This window comes from Betta splendens, chromosome 22 (genome assembly GCF_900634795.4).
Source record: "Betta splendens chromosome 22, fBetSpl5.4, whole genome shotgun sequence".
Taxonomy (NCBI): domain Eukaryota; kingdom Metazoa; phylum Chordata; class Actinopteri; order Anabantiformes; family Osphronemidae; genus Betta; species Betta splendens.
Window position 1 is genome coordinate 14,954,763 of NC_040900.2, and position 21,638 is coordinate 14,976,400.

The 21,638-nt window shown below is 50.5% G+C and overlaps 2 protein-coding genes and 1 long non-coding RNA gene across 4 annotated transcripts; 2 read left to right on the plus strand and 1 right to left on the minus strand.

The window, feature by feature from the left end:
- Positions 1–4,999: 4,999 nt before the first annotated feature.
- LOC129603577 (cellular tumor antigen p53-like) lies at positions 5,000–6,359 on the plus strand. 2 transcript variants are annotated; one of them, XR_008693628.1, is made up of 6 exons: positions 5,000–5,177; positions 5,281–5,393; positions 5,539–5,648; positions 5,891–6,019; positions 6,102–6,180; positions 6,264–6,334. XR_008693628.1 is itself a non-coding variant. In XM_055505613.1 (5 exons), exons 1-5 carry the CDS (start codon positions 5,220–5,222, stop codon positions 6,336–6,338), a joined length of 567 nt encoding a protein of 188 aa, XP_055361588.1. In that variant the 5' UTR covers positions 5,078–5,219; the 3' UTR covers positions 6,339–6,359. The 2 variants fall into 2 exon arrangements, 1 of the variants encoding a protein (XP_055361588.1); XM_055505613.1 differs by having other exon boundaries at positions 5,078–5,393; positions 6,264–6,359.
- Positions 6,360–12,030: 5,671 nt separating this feature from the next.
- LOC129603578 (uncharacterized) lies at positions 12,031–12,789 on the minus strand. The gene is made up of 3 exons (XR_008693629.1): positions 12,654–12,789; positions 12,390–12,558; positions 12,031–12,307 (listed from the first exon to the last, which is right to left on the minus strand). It is a non-coding gene; the product is annotated as an uncharacterized LOC129603578 (long non-coding RNA).
- Positions 12,513–16,939, plus strand: LOC114848997 (uncharacterized). The gene is made up of 3 exons (XM_029139977.3): positions 12,513–13,510; positions 13,621–14,768; positions 15,336–16,939. The coding sequence occupies exons 1-3, from the start codon at positions 12,513–12,515 to the stop codon at positions 16,406–16,408; spliced, it is 3,219 nt and encodes a 1,072-aa protein (XP_028995810.1). The 3' UTR covers positions 16,409–16,939.
- The last annotated feature ends 4,699 nt before the right edge of the window (positions 16,940–21,638 follow it).

The following is a 21,638-nucleotide window of genomic DNA, read 5'->3' on the forward strand; positions in this document are numbered from 1 at the left end:
TAGTTTTAGTTCCGAGTATTCGGTTTATTTCGTATTGCTGCATTGGTTCCATCATGACAAGCCCTCTAATGGTCATGTTCTGATGCTAGGATACTGTCAAACAGGTGAATACACCCTAAAAGCATAGTTGCATATGCCGTGGTTTAAACTAGTTTTCTTATGGCCCGACAAGCTCAAAATTTATGTTTTAGTGTTTCTGCATTGGTTTCCATCAGGACAGTCTCTAATGGTCATGTTCTGATGCCAGGATACTGTCAAACAGGTCAATACACCCTAAAAGCATAGTTGCATATGCCGTGGTTTACACTAGTTTTCTTATGGCCTGACAAGCTCAAAAATGATGTTTTAGTGTTTCTGCATTGGTTGCATTCAGAACAGCCTCTACTGGTCACGTGTTGATGCCAGGCTACTTTAAAACAGCTCAGTACACCCTAAAAGCATAGTTGCATATGCCGTGGTTTAAACTAGTTTCTTATGGCCTGACAAGCTCAAAAACGATGTTTTAGTGTTTCTGCATTGGTTTCCATCAGAACAGCCTCTACTGGTCATGTTCTGATGCCAGGATGCTGTCAAACAGGTCAATACACCCTAAAAGCATAGTTGCATATGCCGTGGTTTAAACTAGTTTTCTTATGGCCTGACAAGCTCAAAAATGATGTTTTAGTGTTTCTGCATTGGTTGCATTCAGAACAGCCTCTAATGGTCATGTTCTGATGCCAGGATACTGTCAAACAGGTCAATACACCCTAAAAGCATAGTTGCATATGCCGTGGTTTAAACTAGTTTTCTTATGGCCTGACAAGCTCAAAAATGATGTTTTAGTGTTTCTGCATTGGTTGCATTCAGAACAGCCCCTACTGGTCACGTGTTGATGCCAGGCTACTTTAAAACAGCTCAGTACACCCTAAAAGCATAGTTGCATATGCCGTGGTTTAAACTAGTTTTCTTATGGCCTGACAAGCTCAAAAATGATGTTTTAGTGTTTCTGCATTGGTTGCATTCAGAACAGCCTCTACTGGTCACGTGTTGATGCCAGGATGCTGTCAAACAGGTCAATACACCCTAAAAGCATAGATGCATATGCCGTGGTTTAAACTAGTTTTCTTATGGCCTGAAAATCTCAAAAACGAGGTTTTATTGTTTCTGCATTGGTTTCCATCAGAACAGCCTCTAATGGTCATGTTCTGATGCCAGGATACTGTCAAACAGGTCAATACACCCTAAAAGCATAGTTGCATATGCCGTGGTTTAAACTAGTTTTCTTATGGCCTGACAAGCTCAAAAATGATGTTTTAGTGTTTCTGCATTGGTTTCCATCAGAACAGCCTCTAATGGTCATGTTCTGATGCCAGGATACTGTCAAACAGGTCAATACACCCTAAAAGCATAGTTGCATATGCCGTGGTTTAAACTAGTTTTCTTATGGCCTGACAAGCTCAAAAATGATGTTTTAGTGTTTCTGCATTGGTTGCATTCAGAACAGCCCCTACTGGTCACGTGTTGATGCCAGGCTACTTTAAAACAGCTCAGTACACCCTAAAAGCATAATTGCATATGCCGTGGTTTAAACTAGTTTTCTTATGGCCTGACAAGCTCAAAAATGATGTTTTAGTGTTTCTGCATTGGTTGCATTCAGAACAGCCTCTACTGGTCACGTGTTGATGCCAGGATGCTGTCAAACAGGTCAATACACCCTAAAAGCATAGATGCATTTGCCGTGGTTTAAACTAGATTTCTTATGGCCTGAAAATCTCAAAAACGAGGTTTTATTGTTTCTGCATTGGTTTCCATCAGAACAGCCTCTAATGGTCATGTTCTGATGCCAGGATACTGTCAAACAGGTTAATACACCCTAAAAGCATAGTTTCATATGCCGTGGTTTAAACTAGTTTTCTTATGGCCTGACAAGCTCAAAAATGATGTTTTAGTGTTTCTGCATTGGTTTCCATCAGAACAGCCTCTAATGGTCATGTTCTGATGCCAGGATACTGTCAAACAGGTCAATACACCCTAAAAGCATAGTTGCATATGCCGTGGTTTAAACTAGTTTTCTTATGGCCCGACAAGCTCAAAAATGATGTTTTAGTGTTTCTGCATTGGTTTCCATCAGGACAGCCTCTAATGGTCATGTTCTGATGCCAGGATACTGTCAAACAGGTCAATACACCCTAAAAGCATAGTTGCATATGCCGTGGTTTAAACTAGTTTTCTTATGGCCTGACAAGCTCAAAAATGATGTTTTAGTGTTTCTGCATTGGTTGCATTCAGAACAGCCCCTACTGGTCACGTGTTGATGCCAGGCTACTTTAAAACAGCTCAGTACACCCTAAAAGCATAGTTGCATATGCCGTGGTTTAAACTAGTTTTCTTATGGCCTGACAAGCTCAAAAATGATGTTTTAGTGTTTCTGCATTGGTTGCATTCAGAGCAGCCCCTACTGGTCACGTGTTGATGCCAGGCTACTTTAAAACAGGTCAATACACCCTAAAAGCATAGATGCATATGCCGTGGTTTAAACTAGTTTTCTTATGGCCTGAAAATCTCAAAAACGAGGTTTTATTTTTTCTGCATTGGTTTCCATCAGAACAGCCCCTGATGGTCATGTTCTGATGCCAGGATACTGTCAAACAGGTCAATACACCCTAAAAGCATAGTTGCATATGCCGTGGTTTAAACTAGTTTTCCTATGGCCTGACAAGCTCAAAAATATTGTTTTAGTGTTTCTGCATTGGTTTCCATCAGAACAGCCTCTAATGGTCATGTTCTGATGCCAGGATACTGTCAAACAGGTCAATACACCCTAAAAGCATAGTTGCATATGCCGTGGTTTAAACTAGTTTTCTTATGGCCTGAAAATCTCAAAAACGAGGTTTTATTGTTTCTGCATTGGTTTCCATCAGAACAGCCTCTAATGGTCATGTTCTGATGCCAGGATACTGTCAAACAGGTTAATACACCCTAAAAGCATAGTTTCATATGCCGTGGTTTAAACTAGTTTTCCTATGGCCTGACAAGCTCAAAAATGATGTTTTAGTGTTTCTGCATTGGTTTCCATCAGAACAGCCTCTAATGGTCATGTTCTGATGCCAGGATACTGTCAAACAGGTCAATACACCCTAAAAGCATAGTTGCATATGCCGTGGTTTAAACTAGTTTTCTTATGGCCTGAAAATCTCAAAAACGAGGTTTTATTGTTTCTGCATTGGTTTCCATCAGAACAGCCTCTAATGGTCATGTTCTGATGCCAGGATACTGTCAAACAGGTCAATACACCCTAAAAGCATAGTTGCATATGCCGTGGTTTAACCCTCACGCAGCCTTCGAGGGGGTCAGTCTGACCCCACGAGACAAACTATGAAACTTTTGATTCTTTTTACGTTTTTGGCCACAAGGCACCTACGCGTCGCAGGATCCGCTGCGGCTCGGTCACCGCTCCCTTCTTCTTCGTCACAGGCCCGTCCCGCATCCTCCCGGGGTCCGGCGCGACCCCGGCCCACGGAACCTCCCCGTCAGGCGTCCTGCCGGGGTCCGGCGCGACCCCAGCTCCCTGTACCTCCCCGTCAGGCGTCCTCCCGGGGTCAGGCGCGACCCCAGCCCCATGTACCTGCCCGTCCCGCATCCTCCCGGGGTCAGGCGCGACCCCAGCTCCCTGTACCTCCCCGTCAGGCGTCCTCCTGGGGTCCGGCGCGACCCCGGCCCACGGAACCTCCCCGTCAGGCGTCCTGCCGGGGTCCGGCGCGACCCCAGCTCCCTGTACCTCCCCGTCAGGCGTCCTCCCGGGGTCAGGCGCGACCCCAGCCCCATGTACCTCCCCGTCCCGCATCCTCCCGGGGTCAGGCGCGACCCCAGCTCCCTGTACCTCCACGTCAGGCGTCCTCCCGGGGTCCGGCGCGACCCCGGCCCACGGAACCTCACCGTCAGGCGTCCTGCCGGGGTCCCGCGCGACCCCAGCTCCCTGTACCTCCCCGTCAGGCGTCCTCCCGGGGTCAGGCGCGACCCCAGCCCCATGTACCTCCCCGTCCCGCATCCTCCCGGGGTCAGGCGCGACCCCAGCTCCCTGTACCTCCCCGTCAGGCGTCCTCCCGGGGTCCGGCGCGACCCCGGCCCACGGAACCTCCCCGTCAGGCATCCTGCCGGGGTCCGGCGCGACCCCAGCTCCCTGTACCTCCCCGTCAGGCGTCCTCCCGGGGTCAGGCGCGACCCCAGCTCCCTGTACCTCCTTGTCAGGCGTCCTCCCGGGGTCAGGCGCGACCCCAGCTCCCTGTACCTCCCCGTCAGGCGTCCTCTCGGGGTCCGGCGCGACCCCGGCCCACGGAACCTCCCCGTCAGGCGTCCTGCCGGGGTCAGGCGTCCTGCCGGGGTCAGGCGCCCTGCCGGGGTCCGGCGCGACCCCAGCTCCCTGTACCTCCCCGTCAGGCGTCCTCCCGGGGTCCGGCGCGACCCCGGCCCACGGAACCTCCCCGTCAAGCGTCCTGCCGGGGTCTTGGCGCGACCCCAGCTCCTTGTACCTCCCCGTCAGGCGTCCTCCCGGGGTCAGGCGCGACCCCAGCCCCATGTACCTCCCCGTCCCGCATCCTCCCGGGGTCAGGCGCGACCCCAGCTCCCTGTACCTCCCCGTCAGGCGTCCTCCCGGGGTCCGGCGCGACCCCGGCCCACGGAACCTCCCCGTCAGGCGTCCTGCCGGGGTCCAGCGCAACCCCAGCTCCCTGTACCTCCCCGTCAGGCGTCCTCCCGGGGTCAGGCGCGACCCCAGCCCCATGTACCTCCCCGTCAGGCGTCCTGCCGGGGTCAGGCGTCCTGCTGGGGTCCGGCGCGACCCCAGCTCCCTGTACCTCCCCGTCAGGCGTCCTCCCGGGGTCAGGCGCGACCCTGGCCCACGGAACCTCCCCGTCAAGCGTCCTGCCGGGGTCTTGGCGCCGCGTTAGAAACCCATTCTTTCGTAGCTCTCATTGTGGCGTTCGTGTGCAGCCTTGTTCATTGTGGCCATTTGCTAAATTTTCCTGCCCAGAGCGAGTCGCTGCGTGTGAAGAGCCAGTGGCATCGATGTTTCCACAGCGAGTCACTGATCAGCGCGCTGCTGTTGGCAGGTTTGTCCACCGGTCTGCGGGGGAGTTGAGCCTGGTTGTAAACCTCCACACGGTGCGGTTCTCAGAGTAATGGCTGTCTACAAGAAGACGGTAAGAAAAGCGTTTCAGTGAAATAATACCTTCTGTTTTAAAATGTTTGTTAAAAGAAAACGAGAGAGAGAGATGCTTTGGCTTTTTGGTTTTTCCTTTTCAGCTGCAGACCATCACAGTCATTTGATCAGAGCGGAGGGCAGCCAAAGGCCTCAGTATCTTGAGGATTACAACACAAAAAGGCACAGTGTGACTGTTCCCTATGAGCCGCCCCAGGTATCACTGCCTCTCACTTCTGACCTTTCCCCTAACGTAGCAATTAAATGTTATCATTCTGTTGTGCCTCTCGTTCCGCTTTCACGGTTTGTCATCCCTGAAATTACCCGTGCACTAAACGACTACTATCCTGCATGTGTTTCAGCCGGGCTCAGAGATCACCACAATCCTGTTCAACTTCATGTGCAACAGCTCCTGCATAGGAGGCATGAACCGCAGACCCATCCTCACCATCCTGACCCTTGAGACTTCAGAGTACGTATTGTTTCATCTACCAGGATTGGTGTGAGCTGAAATGTATTTGCTGGATAAAGAGTAGTGTTACATGGAAACCGAGGGTCGACGTGGTGTAACTTGATCTCCTGCTTTATGTATTTGCCTGTTTTATGTTTATTTTGTTTCTAAATGTAACTTGAAGTTGAAGTTGTGCATCACTGTTATCCCACCTCAAAGATAGCTTTTACAGCCTTAGTAAATGTTTTTCTACTGTCTTTTAGCGGACAACTTTTGGGCCGAAGATGCTTCGAGGTGCGTGTCTGCGCGTGTCCCGGCAGGGATCGTAAAACAGAGGAGGCAAATAGTGCCAAACTTCAGACAGGGGCCAAACAAGTGAAGAAAAGAAATATGTGTTTGTTTATTAATGCTGGGTTTGTCTTTGCACCTTGGCTGTCTTCTATCTTACGGATCACGTTTTGCTTTTCTAGAAAGTGCCCCAGCAACAGATCCTGATATGTGCAAAAGGAAGTCTGGCTCAAGCACAGACGAGGAGGAAGTACTTATGTTGCCAGTTAGTACACACACAAAGTATTTAAAAAAACTAGTGTTGTCACAGAATTGCAGCTCTCAATTTAAATCCTTTTTTTTCTGCAGGTTAAAGGCCGTGAGCGCTATAACATGTTAAAAAAGATAAATGATGCATTAGAACTGGCTGAAAAAGAGGCGTAAGTATCTTTAAACTACAAGACACACAAACACACACACACACACACACACACACACACACACACACACACACACACAGAAACTGTGATCGGATGTCACTTTGATAAACATTAGCTGCTACGGAACAGTTGCATGAGACTTTCAGCATTGCATAGCTGTAGTGTTAAATACTTTTCCCTTAAACCAGACGTGTCCCATCTCTGTTCTGCATGGTCACTGTTTGTTTCCTCTCTCCACAGTAGAGAGAGAGAGAGGGCTTTACTATTTTTAACTACAAAGCCCTTTAAATAGTTTTTTTTTATCTCCTGCAGGTTATGTTCAGTGTTGCTTCCTGGCCAACATCCCTCAGCAGGAGGCTGCACGATCATCGAGTTCAGATGAACTGCGCGACCCCAGCCCCCTGTACCTCCCCGTCCCTCGTCCTGCCGGGGTCCGGCGCGACCCCAGCCCACGGAACCTCCCCGTCCCTCGTCCTGCCGGGGTCCGGCGCGACCCCAGCCCACGGAACCTCCCCGTCCCTCGTCCTGCCGGGGTCCGGCGCGACCCCAGCCCCCTGTACCTCCCCGTCCCTCGTCCTGCCGGGGTCCGGCGCGACCCCAGCCCACGGAACCTCCCCGTCCCTCGTCCTGCCGGGGTCCGGCGCGACCCCAGCCCACGGAACCTCCCCGTCCCTCGTCCTGCCGGGGTCCGGCGCGACCCCAGCCCCCTGTACCTCCCCGTCCCGCATCCTCCCGGGGTCAGGCGCTACCCCAGCCCCCTGTACCTCCCCGTCAGGCGTCTTGCCAGGGTCCGGCGCGACCCCATTTTTTTTTGTTTTTTATTTTTCCTTCTCCTTTCCTCCCCTTTACCTCCACCCGTGCCACAGGCCCACTGATGATGAACATGATGATGATGACGAACATGATGATGATGATGATGATGATGATGCAAGCAGACAGCTGCGTGCAAGGGCTGACCATTTTAAACGAAAAATAAAACAGACCAAACAGGCAAAAACATTTGATTAAATGCCAAAAGTTTATTTAATAATATAAAACAGTTATGAAATAAAGGAGTACAAGGCGCATTCCGTACAGTATAATTTAATCGGTACGCGTAAAGCAACAGAGGCAGGCGTAGAAAGAAATTGAATAGGGCCCTTTTTTGGTTTTTTTAATCTTCATCAACGGGATTCTCGGCTCATCAAAACTTGACGCGAAGCAACTTTCGCAGCAGCGCCAGCATCAGTATCCCGCAGCGTTGGTTGTGGCTCTCGCTCCGCCGCGAGCCGCACACGACGCAGGGCATATCGTAGCCAAAGCCGACATGGCCTTCCACGGCCTCCTTCAGCAACAACTCGGGGAACGCCACGTAGCCCCTTCTGTAACGCTCCTTGCCTATCATTGCTTTCCGGACGCTTTCTTTGCCAGAGAACTTTTTCGCCAGGAAGTCGCACTCCTCCACTCCGGCAACGTGCACGTGATACACATGCTCTCTCAGCATGTTGTCACCCGCTACGAAACGGGAAAGCCTGACGCCGCACGCATCACACACGTGAGTGTCTACGGTGTCCAGCTCATACGACATGCCCTCACGGCTGCCCAGCTCCCTGAACAGGCTGTCCGCAGTGCGAGGGCCGACCACGCTCCTCTCGCTCGGCCTTTTCGTGTACAGCAGAGGCTTGCGCCCGTAGTCGTCGTCCAGCTTGGTGTCGGTCAGGTACGCCGTGAATCTCTCGCAAACTTCTTTGCATCTGTCGCGGTGTCGTCTCCCCGCGCCGGCACAGATGACGCATCGCTTTACGTTTAGCAGGTAACATTTGCCACCGCTGGCAAATAAGAGGGCGTCCGGAAACGCCACCATGCCGTGGGCGAACCTGAGTTCGCCCAGGTCCAAGGCCAATTGATCCGGTGGCAGGTGGCGGTGTCTGTAATGAGCCTTGACACAAGCACACCGTCCGTCGCTGGCCAGGATGTGTTTGTCCAACAAGTCCCTCAAGGCACCCTCAGCGGCCAGAGCGTTCCCACACAAACAGTCGCACTCCAGACCTTCGCCTAGGCCTCCTTCCGGGTCTGGGAATCCGCTATGATCCAACGGGCACGGGGTTCCCTCTTCTTCTACGCAAAGGCGCAGACAGTCTGTGGTCCGCTCGAGCCGCGGCTCGAACACCGCGCAGCCGTCGGTTTGCAGGTCACCTTCTTCTTGAGAGGCCATAGCGTTGGAACCTTTCGACGAGACTGTGGATAAACGCTCGTTCCAAGCTTGTCAGGTGAAGTGGTACTGCGACGTATTCTCTCTGCGACTTTTAAGGTTCGCCGCACCCCCCCCCCCCCCCCCCCCCCCCCCGCACACAGGCACCCAACCCAAAATCTGAACCAGCGAGGAATCCTCCAATCGGCTCATCGTCATCTCACCGCCAGACAACTCCTCCTGAACCGTCCTCCACTTTGTCCAACGTGGAAAAAGTCCTCCGACCGGGGCAATTTATTCCCACCAGGAGGATCCTCCAACTCGGAAAAATCCTGGGAAACCTGGGAAATCGAGGGAAAACTTGTGTAAACTTGTGTAAAAATTGGAAATGAGGCGGCGACTGGTCAATAGGTTCCGCCGCAGCGCTCCTTACATTGAGACCGGTGGAATAGCGTTGACACAATAGCGCAGACCTCCGTGCCCGCAGCAGCCACGCTCCCCATACATGTAAAATAAAAAAAAAAGTTAGGTGAAAAAAAGTTTCACCACCCACCCGTCCCGCGTCCTCCCGGGGTCTGACGCGACCCCACGCTCGCACACACACACACACACACACACACACACACACACACACACACACACACACACACACACACACACACACACACACATTATTTGAATATTATCATATTATGAGGGAGAAAATAAAGACCAAATAAGCAAAACTTTTGATTAAATACTAAATATTTATTAAATATAAAACAGTAATCAAAGAAAGGGTACACAATGCATTCATATGCACTCATATTCATATTTATATTAAAACCTCAGAGAGACTTTATCCAACGTGAAAAATCCTCCAACGTGGCAGTTTATCCCACCGGAAGGATTCCTCCAACGTGGTGAAGATTCCTCCAACTTGGAAACTCTGTGTTTGTGTGTGTGTGCTTTCACCTGCAAATTATTTCACCACGACCCTCACATTCCGCATCCTCCCTAGGTCCAACACGACCCCATGCTCCGCGCACGCACACACACACACACACACACACACACACACACACACACACACACACACACACACACACACACTGATTGATTATTATATATATATATATATATATTATTATATATATATTATATTATATTATGAGGGAGAAAATAAAGACCAAATAAGCAAAACTTTTGATTAAATGCTAAATATTTATTGAATATAAACAGTAATCAAAGAAAGGGGTACACAATGCATTCATATGCACTCATATTCATATTCATATTAGAATTCACATCACATGTATTCATAATCCAAAGGTTTCCGGACATCTTAATCGGCACACGTAACGACAGAGGCTGGCGTGGCGGGGAGAAGCTCGATATAGCCAGCGATGTGAGCCAAGAGTTCAGAGACAGACTTGAACGGGACTCTCCTAGTGCCATTCACGAGCACGTATTGGAAACCGCACGGGGTCGAACAAAACAAAACGCTCCGAGTACACTCGTCGGTAGCGATGTCAAACAGGTATCCCGCGTCGTAGCCGCCCATATAACAAAAGACTATCCCCGCGTTCGGCTTCACCTCGGGCAGCTTTTCCGGATAGGCGTACAGCCCCCACCAGGTGTCGCCCAGTGCCGTTATCGCCCCGCGCACCTCACTCAGCAACCTCGTGGCAGACAGATCCTCAAAGTGCACTCTGTCTTCCTGGGGGGGACTCAGAAGCCTGGCGCGGTCCTTGGCGATAACTTTGCCGATCAGCCTCACGGGGTCCAACGCCGTCCCGTAAGGGTCGGACCAAATTGGGGCGGTGGCGTGACCATGACCGTGTCGTCGTGAGCCACCGGCTCAAAGAAGATCCGGTAGACTCCATTGTAAACCACCAGAGAGAAAAATTTCAGACCCCTCACGGTCTTGATTGCACGTCAGGATGCGCGTCTCGCCAGACAGCGAACTTGTCATTGTGTCTGGCTTTTCCAGTGCCTTTAGAGAAGGTCTCTAAGATCTGAGCGACGGCGGTAGCTTCTCTCGCTACCGCTCACTATGCAGTATCTGAGAATAAGGACGTCACGTCCGGTTTAAGCAGAAACCGCGCGCCGGCGCATACTAGCGGCCAGAAGTATGGTTACATCCGTATCGGATTAGGGACTACCATTGAAATGAATGGTAAACGCGTTTAGGGAAAATTAGCTAAAGAATTCACCCTCCCGGGGAGGGTGAATTCGGATGGTTACATCCGTATCGGATTAGGAACTAGAATTCACCCTACAGGATCTTCTGAGCTTTGAAGCTAAAAAGACAGTCCCATCAGAAGACGTGCCGGAGGACGACCAGCTGGTTGGTTTTGGTTCCCGTAAACAAGACCTGGAGACAGATTTGGGACAGCAGGAAGGATGGCTATGCAGCCTTTATCCTGAAGAAAAGCTGTGTTCCAGGGTCGAGGATGCATAAACTCCAGCAATACCTGCAGAACAAGCAGAGCTGTGCCCCCGTGGAGACACCTTCCCCACGTCCTTCCCAGAAAGCCATGGGTGAGTGTTTAGTGTCTTTAGTAAGGTCCTCTCTGCTATCTTTTGTGTAAAATACACAAATATACACATGTATAGTACAGCTAAATTTCAGTCTTTGACACAGAGATGGATGAAGATACAGAGCTGGAGGCGGCTATGCTCTGTATTTCACCTCCCAGACAGGATTTCCAGGACGGTAAGTCAACATTTATTGTCATTTAAAAAGTTCCACTTGCTCTCCAGCGAAGTTTTGCAAACAATCTTCCACTTACCTGTTACTTGTCTTACAGTCGTTGCTTCTGCTGCACCTCCAACCTTGGGACGATCACGTACAGAAGGTTCTATATATGATATACCCAACAGCCAGCTGTGGAATAATGAACTGCTCTCCCAGCTCGGACACATGAACTGCTCTCTCGGCTCTGGGACAATGAACTCTACCCAGCCAAAGCATGCCTCTTATGTTCAAGTTGACCACGTTCTGGTCTTGTTTGTTCGCTGCTGTTCTGTTTTGTTGTTGCAGTGACTATAAATTCCTGAGGGTAAGTATTAGTTTCTTATTTGGTGGAAACGGTGACAGAAACGCTTGGGTTACTAATGCTTGCATGTGTTTGCTGTGTCACGTGTTACTTTCCCTGCTCACTAAATTGTTTATGCAGTAAACAAGTAGTTTCATGTTGTAACATGTGAAAAGAAACGAGGAAAGTAGCATGTGTGTATGTGTATGATGTAATACTAACCCAAAAATTAACCAAAATATTAATGACTGACAAGACTTTTCTGTTGTAGCATCTGCCACAGTGTCATCACTGTCTACATTCCCTGTCCAAAAGGGTTCAGAAGTGGAGGGTACATGTCTTCTCATTACATGAACAGACACTTCAGCTCATTATGTGTCCTGTTCAAATTAAATCATCTATTAATTCTATTTTTTATTCTAGCCTCTCCAGTCAGTCCTCCTGTGAAGACACCCGTGCCACTTCCAAAACAACTGAGGTTCCTTGTGCCAGAAGCGTCAGGCTCCCTGCCAACAGAACCGACTGCCAGAGGACCAGGTGAGCTTTTGCATTTCAAAACATTTTTTTAATGGTTTAATTTACAATATGGTACATGCAGGACACATGGCAGGATCCAAACATTTGGATACGGCAGGATTCTGTCTTAACAAGTACAACCCAGGGTCCAGATGTCAGACATGCTTCTCTGTTTTGTTGTAATTAATAAAAATTCCATGTTTGCAGCGCAACGTTCTTCCCTGGGGACATCTACAGTGACGAGTCAGCGCCCGCTGCAGCCACCACCTACAAGCAGAGCTGAAAGTAAGCATTTAGTGAATAATTTTATTATTTGGTTGTACACATGTAGGAGATATAGTCAACTCACACACTGTTTTTCCCTTTACCAGGCCAACCATTGCCATCTGCCTCTGGCTGTCCTCCTCCTCAGCTTCCTGGCTATGACCACGACACACAGCAGTGGAACTGTTCACGCTTTCAGAGGGCCTGGATGAAGATGGAGCTGGAATCACTGGGTCTCTGGCCAGGTTCCCTTCCTGTAAGCAACCCCATGAAGATGGTGTCACTGTGGCGTTTCCCACCCCAGCCTGAACTGATAGACAGCATATCACATTTTCCGTCGCCATCGTACTTTCAGCTTCACCCGTTTTTCATATGGAAGCCGGAGAACGACATTATGGCACGGCTGAGGAACACCTACGCCTTGCCTTGTGTTAAAGGTTGTCTTCAGCCTCAGGTTACCTCTGCAGGTGTTGGCAGACCTCGTGTCATTGTGGGACTCACTGGACAGTACTACCTGTTTTCATCCAGGCTGTGCTGCAAAGTCTGCAAGAGAAGATGGTTTGCGGACAATCCACAGTGGCTGGAAAAGCTTCCAAAGAGGTTTACAAATGTGTTGCCAGCAACGCTGACCTACAAGAAGGCCATTTGTAAATCAGTCATGGACGAACTAAGACGCACTGGGAACTCCCCCACAGACATAACAAATCAAGTAATGGAGGTAATGCACCTTAAGTATGAACGTGCCAACCTGGCTTACCTACTCAGCTGCCAGAACATTATGGATGGTGAGTCTGGAAAGTACGGGCAACAAACCATCACACAGTTCATACGAAAGGAAACGAAACCAGCTCCTTTCGGCGAATATGGTGATTCGGACGGCTGGAACGGGATTTCTGTTTCGTCACACTACCTGATTGACTGTCTACTGAGCGAGTACCAGCACCAGGAAGGAGCCATCAACAAACTGCTGCAAGGCACTTTTGGACATGCTTTCCGCTCAGACCACACCCGCAAGGTTGCACGCAAGGTCACCTTTTCATCTGGAGCCATGTCATCATATGCAGTGATGAATGAACACTGGATGATCGTTTCATGGGTGATGGTACAGTCGGAGACAGAAAAGTCACTGAGGCCCATGTACGAAGGACTGTCTAACCGGTACGACACTGCGGGCATAGAGAAGGCCCGGTACCACTGGGTAGACAGGTAAGAAACCATCATCGTGACGCCACTGTGTACTGTTGCTTAAAATGTCCAGTGAGAGATACGGCTGCTTTAATTGATGTGTGTGTGTGTGTATTTCTGTCATCTTTCAGAGATTGCTGTGCAGCCTTTAAGGTGGCCGAGTGTGCACAGGGAGAGCACCTACAGTGGGAAGCTTGGCAGACGTCTGATGTGATAACTGCTCAGGCCACTTCTGGGACTTTGCTGAATGTCTGTGCATCAAGGGCCTATTACAACACGGCCATAACCATCAAACTGGATCTGTTCCACTGCATGCGCCGGTTCCTCCGTGAGTGCGTCTCAGAGCATCATCCCCTGTACAGTTCCTTTGCCCAGTTCCTGTCTGCAGCCTTCTCTGTGGTGGATCAGGAAGACCTGCAGAGGCTGAAGGATGCCTACACGTTTTGTGGCATTCAACCTGCTAATCCCACTAAACAGCACATTCGTGAACACTGCAGGACCAAGATTCCAGGGCCGGATGAGTTAATTCAGAGAGTGGAGGCGGTTTTGAAACACTTCTACCTCGCTGAAGATCCAAATGGGACTCGTCTGTTTAAGCCCTCTATGTTAAAGGTGTGGCGGATCCAGCGTGTGCACATCCTGCGAGGTTGTCTGAGTGACCCAGAGGTGGAAGGTGGGATCCTGTACAGACATGGAGGAACGCTGCAGTTGAACCATGTGAAGGGCGAAGGTGCCAAAGTTCCTGTTTGGATCCCCATCAGAGGCACATCTCAGCAGGAGGGTTACCACTTCCACCAGGCTCAGTGGGTCACAGGAACATGCGTTTCTCCAGAGCTGTTTCAGGCTCAAGGAATGACTGGGGTGGCTCGATGGAACTACCAGCGGCTTGTGGACTTGAAACAGCCAGGGGTTTCCCTCCCAGCTGCCTTTGACCCAGCTTTGATTGCAGACCTCAATGCAGCGTCTGGACGTGTGTTTGGGACTGTGAAGTATCCTGCTCTTCATCTGTGTGGCAAAGACACTGGGGAGAAGTTTGGCCTGGAGTACGTGGAGCCTGGTACCCGTCCTGTTCCTCTGCAGTGGGATAAGCACAGGACCAAGACGGACTCAACACCTGCCCCAAGTCCACCTCCTCGGAGCAGTTCACCTGTGGCCCAGGCTGAAGCTCTACAAGGACCCCCCACCGCTTCACCAAAGCTGTTTTGTTTTTCACCACGTCCTCCGGTGGAACCTGCAGATGAGACTCCAGCACCAGCATGTGGGCCTGTCAAAGTTCAAGGTAAAAAAACAACACACAATAGTGATAAACAGATAATATGTATATTTCATTGCCGGGAACTGTGTTGTCACCTATATTGTATACTATATACACAGGGGGTGAGGGACCCAAACGCGCAGCAGACAGTTCTCTATTTGTGGTGGTTTAATGCAGATGCTTGGTCAGTACAGACAGGAAATAGGCAAGACACGGTCAAAACATGATCCAGGACTGGTACACAAAGGGACTTACAAGGCAGAAACGCTGGAGAGTTGATACCGGTAGGGTGAGCAGACAATCTGGCAGGGAACTTGAGTGGAACAAGAGCTTAAGTACCAGGTTGATTACAGATTGGCTGCAGCTGATGGCTCATGTGATAGAATAAGTGAAACCAGGACCAAGACAGACAAGGACAAAACAGGAAGTGCCAAAATAAGACCAGAAACTAAGCACCTAAATAACACAAAAAGGCAAAAAAGTCCATAGTCATGACACATATGAGGGAATAAATAAGAATATATGAATGTTTATCTGGGCCATTAATGACAAATGACGGGAGCTGTTGCTGTTGTTCTTGTTCATCCCTAGAAAGCATGTTTCCACCACCTCTGCCCCTGAAGCCCTCACCAACTGCTGCTCGCACTGGACCTGTAAAGACAGGAGGACGGGTTTTTGTGTTGGACCACAGGCGCTGGCCAGCTCCTATGAGGAAGGTCATCGATGACTTGCTGACCAAATACCATGGACAGAAGGACATGCTCAGGCTTGTGGACCACGAGTATGCAGCTCTAGTTCACAAGTCCTGTACGGATCCGAACAGTTTATTACACCCCACAACCAAATTGCACATTTCCCAGTACGTTAAGCACCTTAGCAAGGCTATGAACACCAGCTCTTCTCTGAATGTAAGTCCAGAGAAAGTACAAGAGACACAACAACTCTGGCACACTCTGACAGCAGGAAGTGAGACCACCAACGTGCCTGTTGTGGCAATGCCTTCTCCTACAACAATTCCACCCCCACCTGTTCAGTCCCCTGCCAACATATCTTTAACACAGGAGGCTATTGAAAAAATAGTTTTAGGCATTATGGAGAAGCAGCAGCAGCAGAGGCAGGAAGAGGAGCAAAAGAAGGTCCGGACAAAAACCTGTCAGTCTTGTGGGCAGCGCAAATCGAGGTACCACAACGATGGTTCCTCGTTCCACTTCTTCTACCAGCAAGGTCCCATCAGGTACTTTTACTGCTCCACAAAGGTTTTTAAAACCTATGCTGCAGAAGGTCTCACCAATCCTGCAATGCCATTTGCAGACTTTGCCAAAACAGACTTTTTTCAGCGGGAACTGGACGCTACCAAGAAAAAGGTGGAGGAGAAAGGGCAACAGAAAAGAAAAAGAACTGAGCCTGAGCCTCCTCTTGCATCTCCATCCACAGGACGCAGGTGTGGCTTCTGCCGAAAAGAACTGAAACAGGGCCCCAACAGCCCTCACATACACACCGGCTTCCCTGGTATTGCTGGCAAATACATTTACTGCCCAGCAAAAGTTCTCTCCTTGTATGAGGATAAGGGTATGGAGAGAGAGATGACCTGGAAGGAGTTTCAGGCATCTCCTTTCTTTAATATGGAAAGAGAGAGATGGGCAGTAGAGAAGGGAAAGCGGTGAGATATTCAGTGATATTTGCACATTATTTCTTTTTGTAATGATGTTCCTGTCACTTTTGGATTTTTTTCTAATTGACACATATATATATACATATACTTGTTTCCATTGTAAATAGTTAAGCTGGTTTTATACTATATTTTAGTTCATCAAACACTTTGTTACATTTTTCTTATTTATAAATATTTATTTTTTCTTTGCAAATATGTCTCCCTGCTTTTGAACTATACTTTAGTTGATCAAACACTTTGTTACAGTTTTATTATTTATAAATATTTATTTTTTTCTTTGCAAATGTGTCTTCCTGCTTTTGAACTATATTTTAGTTGATCAAACACTTTGTTACAGTTTTATTATTTATAAATATTTATTTTTTTCTTTGGAAATATGTCTCCCTGCTTTTGAACTATACTTTAGTTGATCAAACACTTTGTTACAGTTTTATTATTTATAAATATTTATTTTTTGTTTGGAAATATGTCACCCTGCCTTTAAACTATATTTTAGTTCATTAAAAGCTTTTAATTAATATTGTATGAATGTCTCTTTGGATTTATTGCAGAAAGAGTACTTCAGTCTTCAGAATTGAGTCAGAGGAATGTTGCAGCTGCTCAGCATGTTGGGCAGCTGCAATTTCATTGGCTGGCAGCTCATGCCAGCTATGCACAACTTGCCTCCGCACAACAAGCGGAGATACTGGCCACTATACCGCAAAAGGACACAGAAAGTGCAGGTTAGGAGGATCCACAGGTTGGAGGATGGAGAATCTCCAGGTTGGTGTGTGTGTGTGTGTGTGTGTGTGTGTGTGTGTGTGGGGGGGGGGGAATACAGGGAGGGCCATGACGTTGTATGCTTTGCGCTCCCTCGCGCGCGAACAAATTTTACACCTTTTCCTCTTGCCCTTTTGCGCCCGGTCGCTAGCGGTGGAACCAAGGGCGTCGTCTTCTCCTCTGTCACCCTCGTCGTCTCTGTCTTCACCCCAGACGAGGTCTGCGGTGGAGGAGACAAGGAGCAGGAGGAGGACCCGCACGGGGGTCCCGAACCCCCTTCTGAAGCGTCCGCACGAGCGAGGCGAACGCTTCGCCGCGAGGCGGATGGCGCCTTCTGCGGATGAGAGGAGTCACGAGCGCCTTGCCCAGCTGCTCTAGAAACACCCTCCTCTTGCTGCGGTTGCCAGGCATCCAGTCCGGGTGGGCCTCCTGCCACACGACAAAAACGTTGTAGCAAGACACGTCTAGGACGTTGTGAAACACCGCCAAGGGCCAGCGTGCCATCTTTCTCCTGCAGCTGTAGGTTCCTATCATCTTGTCCAGGTTGTCTACGCCTCCCTTGGTGGCGTTGTAGTCTAGGAAGGCAAAGGGCTTTTTGTCCCGCCATCCTGCGTCGAAGAGGAGGACATCGGCGGCGGCCGTGGCGGCCGAGTGTAGCGTGCTCATCAAGATTACGTTTTTGTTTTTCTTGGGCACGTAGGACACCAGGACGGAGTGAAGGCGATCACGGAGGAGAAGGCGCTCCTGCCCTTGACCGAGAGGAGCGCCGGCGGAAATTTCGGCTTGTTCTTGCGAACCGTACCGAGCATGGTGAGCTCCCTGCGCAGAAGCCGCTGGCCCAGTTCGTAGGAAGTGAAAAAGTTGTCGCACGTCACGTTGCGAGGCTCGGCGAGCCCTTTGGTGACGTCCATCACGACCCGCTGGCCCTGCTTTTTTTCAGAAGCTTCTCTTCTCCTCCTCCTCCTCCTCCTCCTCCTGGCTTGCCGGTGTAAAGCTGCATCTTCCAAGAAGAAAAACAGACGTATTTTGCTGGCTGAAAGAGCAACGACCTAAAAAAAATAAAGGTGAAATTTTTAAAAAATATATTTTTTTACAGAGGTAAAAAAAAGCCGGCGTGCTATGTGTTTTCTGCATGCCTGTGTGTGTATGTTTGTGTATGGGTGTGTGTCTGTGCCTGTGTGTGTGTGTGTGTGTGTGTGTGTGTGTGTGTGTGTGTGTGTGTGTGTGTGTGTGTGTGTGTGTGTGTGTGTGTGTGTGTGTCTGTGCCTGTGTGTGTGCCTGTGCCTGTGTCTGTGTTTGCATGTCAGCGTGTGTGTGTGTGCCTGTGTGTGTGTATGGGTGTGTGTGTATGGGTGTGTGTGTGTCTGTTTCTGTGCCTGTGCCTGTGTCTGTGTCTGCATGTCTGCGTGTGTGTGTCTGTGTGTCTGTGTCTGCATGTCTGCGTGTGTGAGATGTAGTGTTTTTTTGCTTTACCTCTGAAAGGTACCAGTTGGTCGTCCACCGTCACGTTAGGACCCGGGTCGTAGAGGCTTGGCAGCTGCTCCACCCAGACCGCTGCCGAGCTCGACGGAGCAGACGTCGGGCCTGATCGGGTGTGCATAGCACCTGTTCGACAGGTGGTGCCCTCTGGATGGGACAAGACCTGCGCGTGACTGGACTGACCTGGGACAGGAACGTGACTGGACTGACCTGGGACAGGAACGTGACTGGGCTGGACCGGGACAGGACTCGACGGGACGGGAACCTGGACCGGGACTAGACGGGACTGAACAGGGCTCGACTGAACAGGGCTCGACTGAACAGGGCTCGACTGGACTGGGCTCGACTGGACTGGGCTCGACTGGACTGGAGACTGGACTGGGCTCGACTGGACTGGAGACTGAACTGGGCTCGACTGGACTGGAGACTGAACTGGGCTCGACTGGACTGGAGACTGAACTGGGATCGACTGGACTGGAGACTGAACTGGGCTCGACTGGACTGGAGACTGAACTGGGCTCGACTGGACTGGAGACTGAACAGAGCATGGCTGAACTGGGGCTGGAAACTGAGCGTGGCTTGACTGACCTGACTGAGAGGTGGGACATGGAGCGGCTGCTGGCTGCAGGCCTGGGAGTTGCAGAACCTCGCGCAGGACCGGTTCCCTCAGGACGAGAGCGGCAGCCTCTCCAAACAATTGTTCTCTCGTGCCCTGGTCTGCTGCCGACTCGGCGGTGTTCATGAGGTGGGCGAAGAGGAACGTAACCGGAGGAGAACAGTGGAGGTGGATCTGCCGTGCGACGCCATCTGGGATGCCTGCTATAAACGGAACACAATCAGTCGGAAAACCAAGGGACTCTTCCGCCGGAGAAGAGGGCTGCTCGGTCCCCGCGACCGAGGTCTCTGGGCCCTGGACCCTGGAACCGTGCCCTCGCCGACATCGTCTGGGGCGCCTGCGGCTGACCGTCGTCTGAGGCGCTGAGAGCGGCAGGGGCTGGGTCTCTGTAGCGGGGTCCGTGTGGTGAACCGAACCGGCGGCGTCTGGAGCTTGGGTTGTAGCCGCAGGCGCGGCGACAGGAACGGGAACCGCCGGAGCGGCGACAGGAACGGGAACCGCCAGAGCGGCGTCAGGAACGGGAACCGCCGGAGCGGCGTCAGGAACGGGAACCGCCGGAGCGGCGTCAGGAACAGGAACCGCCGGAGCGGCGATGGAGGCGCGGCCAGGCGATACGCGCAGAGCGCGTGTCAAGTCCCTCCGCGTTAGTCGGAGCCCATCGAAATACGCTTGCACTCCGGGGTACTCACGCCACCAGTATTCGTCCTCCAGTATCTCGATGGCCAGTTCTACCACGGAGAGCCGAACCTGGGGGCTGGGTGCTTCCGCATATTTCCTGGCTAAGCACTGGAGATCTCTGCGGATATCCTCCGGCAAACTCGGGCAAACAAAATCCATTGCTCCGGTGAGCGATTCGTATACGGAGCCGAACAGAGAGGCAAAAGAAAAAAAACCAACGGTAACTGACCTGAGTGAAGGCTGGGCACTGGCTGGGTCCAAGTCTGGCCAGATCGTTCTGTCACCGAACGGCAAAGAGAGGACCGAAATGCACAGCGCCAGGACACGATGTAGATGGTGAAAAATGGGGGTTTATTCCAGAATCAAAGTCACAAAACAGTCCGGGTCATACACAGGTCAATATCAAAAAAGGCTCAGCTCTCAGAGTTAGAATCGGCGGGCTTAGATCGGTCCAGATACAGGCAGAGTTGAGCAACAGAGTCAGGGATTCACATACCGGTCAGGATCAGACGAGAAGCGATGGTCAGAGATACGGAGCTGGGTTGGCAACAGGATAAGCTGAACAATAACTGCTGGAACGTGAGGTCACGGAATCAACAATCTGGCGAGGTACTGGTGTGAGAAGGGGTGCTTAAATGCAAGGTGAGTGATTACTGATGAACTGCAGGTGTGTACAATAACCGAGTGAAGCAGGAACAGCTGTGACGTGACGTAAACCGGAAGTGAAGCTAGAACAAAAACAGAAACCGGGAGACTACCAAAATAAAACAGGAAATGGAAACCCAAAACATGAATATAAGGCTGATGAACAGAGTCCTACAAAATAAAACCGAGAACAGAACCAGAACCTGACACTGCCTCCCGTTCTACATGTAAAGACTGTAGGAACCACAAGTAGCCCAGCGCTCTGAGAACGAAGCGTTCTGCTGGGAGCATAAGGAACTATGAGGTCTTTAAGCTAAGAAGGAGCTTTAAAATGCCAGCACTTAAGTAAAACTAAATAGATGTGTTGGTGTGTATTTTTACCCCCTCCTCCTCGAAAAGAAACCTAGCACAGTCTGCACACAAGTTGGTTGCTGTGTGTAGGTAGGGGTTACATGTGCACCACTTTAACGTGACTTACTGTATGTCCTGAATGCTCCCGGTCATTGTTGTTTAACAGCGCGACAGTCGCTTGGTAGTGGTCACATGATAAAAGAACGAACGAACAAACGTTCCCTAAGGATCCGTATGAACGAATCAGGAATGAACTGGAGCGCTTGCTGCTTGTTACAGAGCCTGCGCGGCTCGGCTGTCAAGTGACAAGTGAACAAACAAACGATCCATATGAACGAATCCCAAAAAAAAGTAACAATCCATCCATCCATTTTCATCCGCTTATCCAGGGCCGGGTCGCGGGGGCAGCAGTCTGAGCAGAGAGTTCCAGACTTCCCTCTCCCCGGACACTTCCTCCAGCTCTTCCGGTGGGACCCCCAGACATTCCCAGGCCAGCCGAGAGACGTAGTCTCTCCAGCGAGTCCTGGGTCTTCCTCGGGCCTCCTACCAGTGGGACATGCCCGGAACACCTCCCCAGGGAGGCGTCCAGGAGGCATCCGAACCAGATACCCGAGCCACCTCAGCTGGCTCCTCTCGATGTGGAGGAGCAGCGACTCTACTCCGAGCGCCTCCCGGGTGACAGAGCTCCTCACCT

Excerpts from the sequence above, each read along its gene's own strand:
- LOC129603577 (XM_055505613.1), top strand. The coding sequence starts at position 5,220 with ATGTTTGTTAAAAGAAAACGAGAGAGAGAGATGCTTTGGCTTTTTGGT. Across the intron at positions 5,394-5,538 it reads TTCCCTATGAGCCGCCCCAG|CCGGGCTCAGAGATCACCAC; the intron begins GTATCACTGCCT and ends CATGTGTTTCAG. Across the intron at positions 6,181-6,263 it reads AGGAAGTACTTATGTTGCCA|GTTAAAGGCCGTGAGCGCTA; the intron begins GTTAGTACACAC and ends TTTTTTCTGCAG.
- LOC114848997 (XM_029139977.3), top strand. The coding sequence starts at position 12,513 with ATGAAGATGGAGCTGGAATCACTGGGTCTCTGGCCAGGTTCCCTTCCT. Across the intron at positions 13,511-13,620 it reads CGGTACCACTGGGTAGACAG|AGATTGCTGTGCAGCCTTTA; the intron begins GTAAGAAACCAT and ends GTCATCTTTCAG. Across the intron at positions 14,769-15,335 it reads TGGGCCTGTCAAAGTTCAAG|AAAGCATGTTTCCACCACCT; the intron begins GTAAAAAAACAA and ends GTTCATCCCTAG.